The sequence below is a fragment of the Mirounga angustirostris genome, unplaced genomic scaffold, assembly GCF_029215605.1.
Source record: "Mirounga angustirostris isolate CCGP_5_RB_7025 unplaced genomic scaffold, mMirAng1.0.hap1 SCAF_1, whole genome shotgun sequence".
NCBI classification, from domain to species: Eukaryota; Metazoa; Chordata; class Mammalia; order Carnivora; family Phocidae; genus Mirounga; species Mirounga angustirostris.
In genome coordinates this window covers 170,069,290-170,084,851 of record NW_026991709.1, presented here as the reverse complement: position 1 = coordinate 170,084,851, position 15,562 = coordinate 170,069,290, and the positions used below count along the sequence as shown (strand labels likewise).

Below are 15,562 nucleotides of genomic sequence, written 5' to 3'. Positions count from 1 at the left end.
AAGAAATTAAAGACATCCAAATTATAAAGGAAGAAGTAAAAATGTCACCAGATGATATATATAGAAAACCCCAAAGACTCCACCAGAAAACTGTTAAACTAATAAACAAATTCCAGTAACACTGCAGGATACAAAAATCAATGCCAAAGAAACCTGTGACATTTCTATACATCAATAACCAACTATCAGAAAGACAAATTAAAACAATCTCATTTATAATTGCATCAAAAATAATAAAATATCTAGCAATAAATTTAACCAAGGGAGTGAAAGACCTGTACACTTAAAACAACACATTAAGGAAAGAAACTGAAGACAACACAAATCACTGGGAAGATATTTCATGCTCACGGATTGGAAGAATTAGTATTTTTAAAGCATCCTTATGATTCAGTGCAATTCCTATCAAAATTCCACTGGCATTTCTCACAGAAATAGAAGAAACAATCCTAAAATTTGTATGGAACCACAAGAGACCCTGAATAGCCAAAGCAATCTTGACAAAGAACAACAAGCCTATAGGCATTATACTCCCTGATTTCAAACAATATTACAAAGCCAGAGCAATTAAAACAGTATGGCACTGGCATAAAAACAAACAATGACATGGAACAGAGAGCCCAGAAATAAACCCATGCATACATGGTCAATAAGTTTACAACAGAAAGGCCAAGAATATCAAATGGAGAGAACAGTCTCTTCAATAAATAGTGTTGGAAAACTGGATAGCCACATTCAAAAGAATGAAACTAAACCACTATCTTATGCCATACACAAAAATTAACTCAAAATGGAATAAAAACCTGAATCTAAGACGTGAAACCATAAAATCCCATTAGCAGTAAGTTCCTTAACACAGGTGCTGGTGATGATTTTTTGAACCCAACACCAAAAGTAACAAAAGCATAAATGAGCAAGTGGGGCTATACCAAACTAAAAAGCTTCTGTACAGCAAAGGAAACTGTCAACAAAATAAAAAGGCAATCTAATGAATGGTAGAAATTTTTTGCAAATCATATATCTGATGAGTTAATATTTACAATATATAAAGAACTCATAAACTCAACAGCAAAAAAGAAAAACTCTCATTAAAAAATGGGCAGAAGATCTGAATAGACATTTTTCCAAAGAAAACATACAGTTAAAAGGTACATGAAAGGATGTACAACATCATTATCATCACAGAAATGCAAATCAAAACCACAATGAGATAGCACCTCACACCTGTTAGAATGGCTATTATCAATATGCCCCACATCTGTTACAATGGCTACTATCAATAAGACAAGAAATAACAGGAGTTGGCAAGAATGTGGTTAAAAGAAACCCATGTGCACTGTTAGTGGAAATGTAAATTGGTGCAAGCACAGTGGAATACAGTATGGAGCCTCCTCAAAAAGTTAAAAAATATTACTTAAAGAACTACCACATAATTTAGCAATTTCACTACTGGGTACTTACTAAAACACTAATTCAAAAAGATGTATGCACCTCAATGTTCAATGTAGCACTATTTACAATAGCCAAGACATGGGAACAACCTAAGTGTCCATGACTGGATGAACACATGAAGCAATTGTGGTATGGGGGGCCTGGGTGGCTCAGTTGGTTAAGCGTCTGCCTTCAGCTCAGGTCATGATCCTGGGGTCCTGGGATCAAGGCCATCAGGCCCCTGCACAGTGGGGAGTCTGCTTCTCCCTCTCCCTCTGCCCCTCCCCCCTCGTGCTCTCTCCCTCTCTCTCTCAAATAATAAATAAAATCTTAAAAAAAAAAATTGTGGAACCTATACTGTTTTCCAGAGTGGCTGCACCAGCTTGCATTCCCACCAACAGTATAGGAGGGTTCCCCTTTCTCCGCATCCCCGCCAACATCTGTCATTTCCTGACTTGTTAATTTTAGCCATTCTGACTGGTGTGAGGTGGTATCTCACTGATGTTTTGATTTGGATTTCCCTGATGCCGAGCGATATTGAGCTCTTTTTCATGTGTCTGTTGGCCATTTGGATGTCTTCTTTGGAAAAATGTCTGTTCATGTCTTCTGCCCATTTCTTGATTGGATTCTTTGGGTGTTGAGTTTGATAAGTTCTTTATAGATTTTGGATACTAGCCCTTTATCTGATATGTCATTTGCAAATATCTTCTCCCATTCTGTCGGTTGTCTTTTGGTTTTGTTGTATATAAGTATGTATGCATGTGTGTATATAAATATATGTCCTTTATTATCATATGCATCATACATATATCATTCAGTCATAAAAAAGAGTGAAATCTTGCCATTTGCAACATGGATGGATCTTGAGGGCACTATGTTAAGTAAAGTGAGTCAGAGAAAGACAAACAACATATGATCTCTGTTCTATGTGGAATCTAAACAAGCAAAAACCAAGCTCACAGATACAAAGAACAGATTGGTGGTTGCCACAGGCAGGGGTGGGGGGGGTAAAAAAAAAAAAGTGGTCAATTACACCTCAATAAAAAGAAATATTTTTAATAAAAAAATTTTTTAAAAAGATTGGTCAGTTCCACAAAGGCATGGCTTTTTATTTCTCTAAAAATATTGTGTACTTTTTGCCAGTTCTACAAGGAATCAGGTGGAGACCCAAGTTAACCAGTAGAGTATTTCAAATCTATTCTAGTGATGCTTTTAGTGCATCTTACAGATCACTGCTTAGAAAATTCAGAGCATGTGGCTGTTTCTGTTACTGTTCTTGTTTTAGGAGGAGAATGGAAACACCTTTACTACACCACCTAAAACCTAAAATCTTTTTCAGTTACAACAAATATTTTAAAAAGCGTTAAATATATTGCTTAATAAATTGTAAGTCAAAGATCCTTATAAGCCACCCTCCATGAAATACCTTGCCAATCACTCCAAAAGCCCTTCCTATGCCCATCTTGAACACAAATCCTCCCCCTCACCACAGAGAAAAACCACTGTCCCAACTTTTAACTTATTTTTAAGATATAATTGATATATGACATTATTTAGTTCCAGGTATATAACATAATGATTCAATATTTGTATATATTATGAAACAATCAACACAAGTCAACATTCACTACCACAGTTAAATTGTTTTCTTGTGATAACTTTTTTAAATTATTTTTTTATTATTAACTTATAATGTATTATTTGTTTGAGGGGTACAGGTCTGTGATTCATCAGTCTTGCACAATTCACAGCGCTCACCATAGCACATACCCTCCCCAATGTTGTGTTAAGAACTTCTAAGATCTCTTTTAGCAACTTTCAAATGCATAATATAGTATTAACTATAGTCACCATACTGTCCTATCCTGACTTTTATATACATTGTTACCTTATTTTATTTGCACTTTAATGACTTAACTATGCATCCCTAAACATTATAGTTTTTATGGCTTTTCTTTTTTTTGTAAAATATGGCATTTAGGAATCTAAATCTATAGGTTCCCCCTTTACCTCTTTTTCCCCCTTGCAACTTATTTGTTGAAGAAACTGGGTCATTTGTCTAAGAGAGATTCCCAGAGTCAAGATTTTTGTTGACTGCAACCTTATAATGTAGTTTATTTATCATTATCCCCTGTCCTCTGTACCTCCTGAAAATTGATAGCTGAATCTAGAGGCCTTATCAGATTCAGGTTTGATTTGCGGGGAGTAAGACTCCTCTGTAGGTGGTGTTGTCTTCCTCATTAAGAAGCACAGAGTGGGGACACCTGGGTGGCTCAGTCGGTTGGGCGTCTGCCTTCAGCTCAGGTCATGTTCCCAGGGTCCTGGGATCGAGTCCCGCATCGGGCTCCTTGCTCCGCGGGGAGCCTGCTTCTCCCTCTGCCTCTGCCTCTCTCTCTGTCTCTCATGAATAAATAAAATCTTTAAAAAAAAAAAAAAAAGCACAGAGTGTATGGGTTACTCTCTTTTCTGTTGCTACCAGCCATCAAGGTTCAATTCATCAGGGGTTGCAAAATGATATTCCAATTCTATCATATCTTCTTCATTTATTGTTGAAATGTTTCTATAAAGAGAAACTTCCCCTACTCAGTTATTTAGCTACTCCGTGTTATATTCATGGGAAAGGCAAGATAAATTCTTGACTTTTTCCCCTTATTTACCAGCTTTCAAAATAAAGAGCCGGTTCCCAAGAATAATCCCAAGATGACGAAAACAAAACAAAACAAAAAATAAAACTGGGAAAGGGTCAGGCTGTGTGCTATCTCCATATCTGGCAAAACACTGGATCTGCAAAAAGTGTTACCAAAACCAAAGGAAAGGTATTAATACAGGGCGGGGTCTGATGAGACTTCTTACTAGAACAATGCTGTCCTTCATTACCCCCAATCACTGTGGTTGCTAACCACTATCAGGACTCCCAGAATTCCATAAGCCTTCAAGATCTTTCCAATAAGTCATAATATGCTTGAGTTAGCAAGAAGGAATTCATGGTAGTTGCCTTCAGTACACTTCATTTGATGCAGTATCCAGAATACACAGTAGGGAGAACTCTCACCAGAAGCAGATAAATTAGGGGAGGGAGGCTGTGTACATTTCCAGAAATGCCAGTGACTAGAAAATCTCTGCTTTTATGATATAACCAATTCCATGTCCTGATTTATCTAAATTTTAAAAATTTCTTTCCAGTATTATGCTAAATCTTCTTCCCCATCACACGTTAATCAGTAAGAGATTATAAAACTAAAATAGGTCACTTGTGACTAGTGAAATAGATTTCACTGAACTTCTGAGACAGGAACCAAACTGCAAAGAGTTGGAGTGAGAAGGCAGAAGTATAAGTAGTTGGTGAAACAGGAGAGAAATGACCTGCTAATTTGAGGGAGTGACCAATCTCAGAGAATGATTTATTTTATTTATTTATTTATTATTTTTGTTTTAGAGAGAGATCGTGAGTGGGGATGGGCAGAGGGAGAGAGAGAATCTTAAGCAGGCTCCACCCCCAGCACGGAAAAAAGACACTTTTAATAAATTAATATGGAGAGATCTTGCCAAGACAAAGAACTAAAGTGAACAAAGCAAAGTGTACCACAGTAAGCATGGCGTGTTACCATTTGTGTGAAAAGGAGGTGGGAGAAGAATAGAGATTCACATATTTTTGTATTTGCTTATATTTGCAGAACAGAGCTCTGGGAAGACATGTCAGAAACTCGTGTGGTGGTTATTTGAGAGGAAGGATATCAGGTAAGTATAAAATTTTTCACTACACACCCTTCTATAATTTTTTCTAAACCATGTAAATATACTGTCTGTTCAAAAGATAAACAATAAAATAAGGTGTCAATCTGATCATACCACTTTCCTACTTAAATTCCTTAGGCATCCCCATCACCTTTCAGGGTAAAATAAAATATCTAACCATCAAAGCCTAATCTCTCACCGTCTCCCTCGTGATGTGTCCCACCTACACTTTGTCTGTAAATAGCCAATATTCAAGATCACCTCCTCTAGGCCTTTACTGCCTGCATTTCCCTCCTCTGGCTGGGTCATATGCCCCTCATTTGGGTTCCTCTGATAAATACCTCTACCTATCCTAACAACTGACAAACACGTATTTTTTTTTTTAAAGATTTTATTTATTTATTTGAGAGAGAGAATGAAAGAGAGAGAGCAGGAGAGGGAGGAGGGTCAGAGGGAGAAGTAGACTCCCTGCCGAGCAGGGAGCCCGATGCGGGACTCGATCCCGGGACTCCAGGATCATGACCTGAGCCGAAGGCAGTCGCGTAACCAACTGAGCCACCCAGGCGCCCAAACACGTATTTTAATGACGGGTTTTCACCTCCCCTAGATCCTAGGCTCTTTGGGATTCACAAATATTTTTCATTTCTATATCCCCAGTGCCTAGCATGGTGCATAGTTCAGGATAGACACTCAAAAAAAAAAATCTTTATTGACTGAATGAGTGAGATCATGAATATGATGAGGAATTTGCCACTTGAGTTATTCGTAATTGTAGAAATTCTTGTTCTAACACAGTCCCAGACACGGACAGCATGTTTGCATTGTAGTGAAACCTGTTTTAAGACTGTGCAAGGACTGAACTAGGTACACATTATTCTGATTATCCTCCAAATGTCTGAGACACAAGGTTCCTCAGTCCTTAGAAGTCAGAATTTTAAGCAGCTCTGCAGAGAAGCAGAAACATAGAAGACTTCAGACAAAAGCTCCAAGTGTAGTTTTAAAATGATTATTAAAATGATCTGGGGCGCCTGGATGGCTCAGTTGGTTAAGCAACTGCCTTCGGCTCAGGTCATGATCCTGGAGTCCCGGGATCGAGTCCCGCATCGGGCTCCCTGCTCGGCAGGGAGTCTGCTTCTCCCTCTGATCCTCCCCCTCTCATGCTCTCTGTCTCCCATTCTCTCTCTCAGATAAATAAAAAATCTTTAAAAAAATAAAATAAAATGATCTAATATGAGGTTTCATAAAGGATTTAAAGTTAAAAAAAGCTTTCCAGCAGCAGACAAGTAGGTCCTACTCTGAGAACAGGTGTTCAGCCCTCGGCGTAAAGAGAAGACACACAGGAAGCTGTGCCCATTATGCCTAATAAAGTTTTACAATCACCTCATTTTGTTTATCCTCTTCTCCCTCGAGGTGAGTACCAACAATGCTAACACAATCACAACTTCCACTGTGGACTCCTAGCCTGGTTTTTTTCCTTCTTCTTTCACTACCCATCAGAGATAACCAACAATGAATAAGCCAAGTTTCCGTTCTGGAGGCTATAGATAAAAATACCCTGCATTGTTCCAAGTGGATCATAATTTCCAATTTACACGAATGAAATGAAGTTTTCTGTCCTACAAATGTAAAATGTTGTTCTAGTGAAATCCAGAGCATTAAGTGTTTCACTCTACAGGACCCTAAACCACATAAAAAGAACCATTTTAATCAAGTCTTCACTGAAGTTCCAGATTCAAACAATGCATTCCTCGTTGAAAGTAAGTTAAAACCCCCTTTGCTACACCACGGTTTGTGCCATTGCCACGCCAGTCAAAAGTACGTAAGTCAAGGTGACTCTATTGCCATTAGAACCATATTTGGGGGGCGCCTGAGTGGCTCCATGGGTTAAGTGTCCAACTTCTGTCTTCAGCTCAGGCCGTGATCTTACGGGTTGTGGGATCAGCAGAGTCTGCTTGGGATTTTCTCTCCCTCTGCACCTCCCCCATGCAGTGCACTCCCTCTCTCTTTCAAATAAATAAATCTTTAAAAAAAAAAAAAAGAGAGAGAGAGAACCATATTTGGGCTACACACTCCAGGCAGGTGTAGTGGGCATGTATTACTTGTGCCCACCCAGCCCTCATCCCTTCCTGTTCTTGTCAGAACTGACATCCCTTTGAAAACCATTTGTTCAACCCTCTATATGGCTCAGGTAGAGCTGATGACTCTACTCCACCTACTGTGACTCAGGCATGGCCAACTGTGGCATTCTTTTGACCACAGATGTTTAAATTAGAGATAGGCCCATGATCCAGTCAAAGTTAATCTTAAAACCGGCTGGAGCTATGAGAAAAGGGATACTCTCTCTTCCAGCTACTTCCTCAGTAGAAACAGAGACACTGCCTGAAAATGGAGCAAATACAGAAAAAAGAAGAGCCAGGAGATAGTCAAAAAGGAAGATCTGCCTGAGGCCTTGGAACCAGTTGTGTCTGGGGCCATATCTACTCTTGAACTTCCCCACTATGAGAACCCATGAATGTCCCCTCTCCCACTTCTTTTCTGCTTAAGTCAGTTTTGTGTTTTCTTTCACTTGCTACTATATTTTTGTCTTATATACAAAAATGAGATAAGCTTATATGAATACTTTTGTGCAGTTCTTCTCCCTTTTCCTTCTTTTCTCTCCTTAAATCTAATGTAATACATTAAAGGCTCAGGACAAAGTGGGGTGAACAAGAGAATCATGATCTCTGGATCTACCCACAAACTGCTGCTTTAGCCGTCTGTACAAGGCTTATCTATCTATACCATTCTCTTACTCTACTGCCCTCAAAGACAGACACTAATTGTAGATGAAATAGCATTAAAGTTCCTTCAAGCCCTGGGATTTATGATTCTATTAAGCCTCGATTGCCTTACTGTAAATGGGGAATAATACCTGTTACTGGATTCTTAGGAGGATGAGATAGAGCAAAAGAATATTTTACAAAGGTTTCTTTAGAAAGTATGGGATACCCTTTATTCCCACAGCAGTTTCTCAATATTGTATCCACCAAAAAGAAGTAACAGATCATTCAAGAAACTGTTACAGAATGGCTAAAATGTGTAAGACACTAGGCGAGTGGGGGTGGGGGGTGGGGGTGGATACAGAGATTTTAAAAGGTCTAAAACTGCTTCCCCTGTAGAATATCAGACAACTATACATACAACACCAAAGAGAATACACAAATTGCCTTCAGACAACAGTAAAATGTTGTGGAAATTTAGAGGAAATAAAAACCACTTCTTCTTGGACGAAAGGTTTCATGGAAGAAATGGCATTCAATTCAATCGTGCCTTGACACTTGGGTAAGCATTACCTGATCAGAAACATTCTCAGATAGGAAATCAGGACTGAAATTACCCATACATACAGAAACAGTGTGTACAATTTAATCACCCCATGATTCTAAAAGCCCTTCAAGCAACTGTTTTCAAAGACACATGGAGATTAAAACATTTTGCTACCTTGTACAAAATAACCTGTGCAGAAATTGTTAGGATAATTTTCACATTGAGAATTATACATATTTTTAACTAGAAGGAACTTGAGTAAAATTTTAAAATATCTAAATTGTTTCCCATATAATTTTTACTGCTGTAACTTTCCAGTGAAACTGTAAATTCCCTGAGGGTAAACCCCAGTGCTATTTATTTTTGTGTGTGTGTGTGTGTGTCTCATCTTGCCAAGTGCTCATTAAATGAATTAAAATACAAAAAAAAGACTCACAGTCATAAAGTGTAACATTAAAAAGTGTGAAAAATGTCACCCCCAGAAACCTTAAATTACTAACATTACCCAGAACACATCACGCACTTGTACAATGCTTTGTGCCCATGCTATTCCCCTTTTTGGAGTCTCCTTCAATCTCTCCTTCTATCCCTAGCTTCTGAAAATGTCCCCTTCAAGCCCCAGCTCTAATGTGACCTTTTCTTTGAAGCACTTCCTAATTTGTACAGGAAGAATGAATCATTTTTTCCTCTCCAAGTGCTTTGTACATACTCCTCCTATAGTATTGTCACTATGGAAAAATGATGCTTACAGGTCATTGTGCATGGAGGGGAAAGGAGACGGGGGAGAGAGAGACAGAGAGAGAGGAAGGTAGGAGGAGGGAGAGAGAGGGAGGGAGGAGGAGGAAGGAAGGGAGGGAGGGACACATACCCAGAGAGAGTATACCTCTACCAGAGGGAAATGGTAAATGCCTTGAGGATAGGGCATACGTCTTTTTCTTTTCCTTATGCCCAAGACATAGGAAACTGTTATAAAATTTGTATACCAAATAAACATCTGTTGAACTAAATAAACAGAAAACAAACTAAAAATTAGATTTAATACAACCCCAATCCAAATCTCAGAAAGTTATTTTCTGGATATCAACAAACTGATTCTAAACATATATGAACAGGCAAAAGACCCAGAATGGCCAAAGACAATACTCAAGGGGAAAAACAAAGTTAGAGGACTGATGCTACCCAACTTGAAGAGTTAATGTAAACTTAACAGTAATTAAGACAGTGGGTACTGGTGAAAGTACAAAGAGATCAATGAAACAGCACATAAAGCCCAGAAAAAGACCTCTATATATATAATCAACTGATCTTTGACAAAGGTGCTAAGGCAATACAGTAGAGCAAAGACCGTCTCTTCAACAAATGGTGCCGAAACAAGTGGATATCCACATACATACATACATACATACATACATACATAATAGACACAGATCTTCCACCCTTCACAAAAATTAACTCAAAATGGATCACAGACCCAAATGTAAAAAGCAAAACTGTAAAACTCTTAGAAGACAACATAGGAGAAGACCTAGATGACAATGGGTATGGTGATGACTTTTTACATACAATATCAAAGGCACCATCCACAAAAGAAATTGCCAAACGAGGCTTCATTAAAATTAAAAATTTCTGCTCTTCAAAAGATAATGTCAAGAGAATGAGGAGGTAAGTCACAGACTGAGAGAAATTTGCAGATGACACATCTGTTATCCAAAACAGGGGAAATCGGAGGGGGAGACGAACCATGAGACTATGGACTCTGAGAAACAAACTGAGGGTTCTAGAGGGGAGGGGGGTGGGGGGATGGGTTAGCCTGGTGATGGGTATTAAAGAGAGCACGTACTGCATGGAGCACTGGGTGTTATACACAAACAATGAATCATGGAACACTACATCAAAAATTAATGATGCAATGTATGGTGATTAACATAACATAAAAAAATAAAAGAACTCTTAAAACTCAACAGTAAGAAACCAAAACAATCTGATTTAAAAATGGGCCAAAGACCTTAACAGATACCTCACCAAAGATACACAGATGGCAAAAATGCTCCTCGTATGTCAAGCAAAAAATGCAAACTAAAACAACAGTGAGAAGCCACTACACACCTTAGAAGGGCCAAAATCTGGAACAGTGACAACACCAAATGCTGGTAAGGGTGTGGAGCAACAGGAACTCTCATACATTGCTAGTAGGAATGCAAAATGGTACAACTACTTTGGAAGAGTTTTGCAGTTTAATAGAAAACTAAGCATACCCTTGCCATGTTACAGCAATTGTGCTCCTTGGTATTTATGAAAATATTTGGCACTTATCCAAATACCCATACACAAATCTGCACACAGGTGATTATAGCAGCTTTATTCCTAACTGCCAAAACTTAGAAGCAAGCAAGATGCCCTTCAGTAGGTGAACAGATAAATAAACTGTGGCACATCCAGACAATGGATATTATTCAGAGCTAAAAAGAAATTAGCTATTAAGCTATGAAAAGACATGGAAGAATCTTAAATGCACATTACCAAGAAGCCAATTTGAAAAGGCTACATAGTGTATGATTCCAACTCTGACATTCCAGAAAAGGCAAAACTATGGACACAATAAAAAGCTCAGACAGGGGTGCCTGGGTGGTTCAGTCAGTTAAGGGTCTGATTTTTGATTTCGGCTCAGGTCACGATCTCAGGGTTGTGAGAGCAGCCGTGCTTCAGGCTCCACGCTCAATGGGGAGTCTGCCCCTCCTCCAGCAATCCACCATGCTCATGCTCTCTCTCTCCAAAATATATTAAAAAAAAAAAAAAAAAGATCAGACATTGCCAGTGGGGATGAGGAGGAGGAATGAATTGAGGGACACAAAGGATTTTTAGGGGAATGAAAATACTATACTATACAATACTATATGATAATGATGGATATACATCATTATACATTTGTCCAAATTACAGAATGTATAACACCGAGAGTGAACCCTAAGGAAAACTATGGACTTTGGTAATTATGATGCATTAACGTAGACTCATCAATTGTAACAAATGTACCATTCAGGTGGAAGATATCGATAATGGTGGAGGCTGTGCATTGTGTAGGGGCTGGGGTATTATGGGAAATCTCTGTACCTTCCTCTCAATTTTGTTGTGAACCTAAAAATCCTCTAAAAAATTAAGTCTTAAGAAAAAAGAAAAAAAAAAAAAGAAAAAAACTTTTTAAAGATTAAGGGAAAAAAGCGCTATCACTACAACCATGCACCTCTCCTATAAACTGAACTTCTTGAATTCAGAATAAATGGCTAAGTGTCAGAATTAGACCAAAGTCATCTACACATGAACCAAAATACTTGAAACCAAGGAAATCAGAGAGATAAAGAACTGCCTCCTGTGAAGTCTTTTGTCTCAACAACAAGACTACTTCAGGTTCAATCATTAAGTTGAGTCCTTGAAGGCTTGTGAACTGTGTTCTCAGCAACTGCTAGTTTCCTAATAGCATAGGATGCTTCCAAACATTATAGAAAGTGAATTCAAGTGAAAATGAGCGTAAAATAAAAACATGTATGGAAGGAAGGAAGGAAGGGAGGGAGGGTGGGAGGGAGGAAATGCAAGAACTGGTCAAAAATGACCTATACAATACCTAGTCCTGACACAAAACCACTCTGAAGAAATGGAAAAAATGTATATCTTATATGTGTAATTTTTTTTTAAAGATTTTATTTATTTATTTGTGAGAGAGAGAATGAGAGAGAGCACATGAGAGGGAGGAGGGTCAGAGGGAGAAGCAGACTCCCTGCCGAGCAGGGAGCCCGATGCGGGACTCGATCCAGGGACTCCGCGATCATGACCTGAGCCGAAGGCAGTCGCTTAACCAACTGAGCCACCCAGGCGCCCTATAAATGTAATTTAAAAGATACTGGCAAAATAAATAAATAAATAGATAAAAATAAAAAAAGATACTGGCACCCATATCTCATTCTGAAATCAAAAGGAAGTTACAGCATTTAAAATGCAGAATGTTCTGTACTAGCCAGAAGGTTCTAGGGAAAAATTTGATACAGATCAATGTGTAAATGCAGTAAGACAGCTACCCTGTTAGTTACAAAGCAGATAAAAAAGACATAGGGCTTTCTCTTTTGAAGGAAGGAGGAACTGATTATCAAATACCAAGAAAGGTAGAAAGGAATTAAAATCATGTATGGCCAATACACACTACAACAATAACCAGGGCTCCCACCACACAAAAGATAAACACTAATAATGCAGTGCATCCTCTAAGGAACAGGAAAATTTAAAAGGCCAAAAATTACACAAAATGGAGAATCAAGGAGAAGCCCAGCCACCAGCTCCCTAACACTATACCAGAGACAAAAAGTTATGGTCTTAACCCCTACTACCCTGACTCCCTACTTAGGGAAAGACACCTGAGACAAGTATCTTTGGTAATTGTAATGTCAGAGTAAAGAGCTACTCTGGTGGCAGCATATGGAAATCCTTCAGGGGAAGAAAAAGAAAGAAGTCAGGTAAGGCCTGCTGGAGGACATTACCTCTCACCTAAGTCCTGAATATTGTTGAGAATTAAACCATGGGAAAGAAAACTGGGATTAAAAAAATAAGGAAAGAATGTACTCGGTACACAAGAAGGAGCACTAGTTTAGGAGTCAAACATCTGAGTTCTAGTCCCCCTAAGTTATTTCCACAACCACACCAATATGCAAAGTACCTGGAAAGAATGAAGTAATCGTTATTACTGATGTTATTATTTATGTATGCTAACAGCACTTCCATGCACTATGTGAGGCACAGATAAATAGCACTAAAAAAGCAACTACAGTTGACTTGGTCCTTCCTGTGTGCTATAGTACTAAGGAGAGCAAGATAAATGGGACAAGTTCTTGCCCTCAAGAAACAGAGTCTACTAGAAGAGCCCATCGATAAAATACAACAATCTTGACACAGAGATCCACTGTCCTGATTTCTTCACAGTTACAACAGGAACCCAAGACTAACGAATCTGTCGGCCTTAAAATTAAAAGCCCGAGAACCTCATGAGGAAGACAGGGTGGAGTGAGGAGGAAATAGGAGTAAGAGGTAAGAAAAGGAGGGTCAACTGTCCTCAAACCAAACTCCCTAATTCGCAGGATTAAGTTGAGCCCCAAGATCCCGCCGACCTGGGGGGCAAAGAGGGGAGAGGAACTCTTCGTCAAGTCGGATCAGCACGTGCCCAATCTGGGGTGTGGTTATAATCTTTACTTGCCTTCCTGCAAACCCCTTGCCTTGCCCATCCCACCCTGTCCAAGAACCCCGCGGACCCCACCCGCCTTCACGGAATCGGGAGAGCACCTTGGTGGGCGCGAGCGGCCGCTCTCCCGGAACCTGGCCGGGGGCGTTCGCTTCCCGCGAGTATCGGTGCGCGGCCGCCGAGCTGCCATGGTCCCCGCGCCGCTGGGGAGTGCCACAACCGCAGGAGCCCGCGAGGGAAGCCGCGCCCCCGCCCACGCCCGCACTGGCCTCTTCGTCCCCAGCCGCTTCGCCGGGCAGCAAGAGCAGCGGCAGCAAAAGGACGAGACCGAGCCGGGCGCAGCACCCAACAACCGGCCCTACTGAGGGCGCAGCCATGTTGTTCCGCGAGCCATGTGACCCCCTAGGTCACGTGGCCCCGCCCTCCTTAAAGGGGCCAACCTTGGGTTGATTTTTGAGGCGTCCTCGGAGTAGCTCTCTTCAATTTTTTCTGGGTACCTCTCCTTTGGAGCACCCCTCTTTGGCTCCGCTGACTTTAAAACACAAAACCCTACAAAATTCAAGGATTTCCAGCCGACTATGAGTCCCATTTTTATTTCTTGGTTGAAAAATGATAATCAAATTTGTTAAACATTTGCTAACTGCTAGGCAGGGTGCTAACTAAGCACTTAACTTTTTGAAATCTCATTAAACCTCACAAGAACCCTGTAATATTGGGTTCACCAAGCAATTAAATGACTTGCCCAAGGTTACCTAGCAAATAAGTGTCAAAAACGAGATTTAAAGGCAGGGAATCTAACTGAAAACCTGAGTTTGGCCATTCTGCTGTACTGTAGGCAATTAAATAAGTTTGCCTTAACAAGAAATAAGGCGCAGATGAACGTGTTGAAAGACTTCACCAAAGGATGCAATTAGGGAAATCCTAGGTACAACTGGGATAGGTACAACAGTGGCTCTCAAAGAGTCCCGGACGAGCCAGCATCAGCATCACCTTGGAACATGTTAGAAATGCAGTACTTGGGGCGCCTGGGTGGCTCAGCTGGTTAAGCAGCTGCCTTTGGCTCAGGTCATGATCCCAGATTCTTGGGTTGGAGCCCCACCTTGGGCTCCCTGCTCAGTGGGGAGTCTGCTTCTCCCTCTCCCCTCCCCCTGCTCATTCCCTCTCTCTCTCTCTCAGATAAATAAATAATCTTTAAAAAAAAGAAATGCAGTACTCAATCAGAATCTGTGAGGACAGGATACAGCAATCTATGTTGTTTTGGTTTTTTTTTAAAGATTTTATTTATTTATTTGACAGAGAGAGACACAGCGAGAGAGGGAACACAAGCAGGGGGACTGGGAGAGGGAGAAGCAGGCTTCCCTCAGAGCAGGGAGCCCGATGTGGGGCTCGATCCCAGGACTCTGGGATCGTGACCTGAGCCGAAGGCAGACGCTTAATGACTGAGCCACCCAGGCGCCCCGCAATCTATGTTTTTAACAAGTTTTCCAGATGACACTAATGCTTATTGATGCACACTAATACACACTAAAGTTCGAGAACCACTGTTCTACAGGAACAAGTTTCTTCAGGAAAATAAAAATCAAAAGAAAAAGAGGATAGGAGGGACTTGTTTTAAAATGACATCTCAGCCAACTGTAATATGTGCACCTTATTAAATATTGATTCAAACCTACTGATCTCAACATTTTTGAGAAAATCAGAGAAATAATGACCCCTAATCAAATTATGATATTTGATAAAATTAAGCAATTAAGATCAATTTTGTTTTTAGGTTTTTAGGATTGGTAATAGTATTTGTGGTTATGTTTTTTTAAAAGAATCCCTTCCTGGGGTGCCTGGGTGGCTCCGTCGTTAAGTGGCTGTTTACAG

At 39.9% G+C, this 15,562-nt stretch overlaps 1 protein-coding gene across 6 annotated transcripts in view; it reads right to left on the bottom strand.

Moving 5' to 3' along the window:
• The window catches only part of SUMF1 (sulfatase modifying factor 1), a 94,660-nt gene extending 80,569 nt beyond the window's left edge, over positions 1-14,091 (bottom strand). For all 6 annotated transcript variants that reach the window (XR_010412092.1, XM_045861938.2, XM_045861939.2 and 3 more), the window contains exon 1: positions 13,795-14,091. Coding sequence is in view for 5 of the 6 variants with exons in the window: in XM_045861938.2 (XP_045717894.1) it covers positions 13,795-14,070 (276 nt within the window). In the remaining variant the exon portion in view is untranslated. The remainder of the gene's footprint in view (positions 1-13,794) is intronic.
• Positions 14,092-15,562: the final 1,471 nt, after the last annotated feature.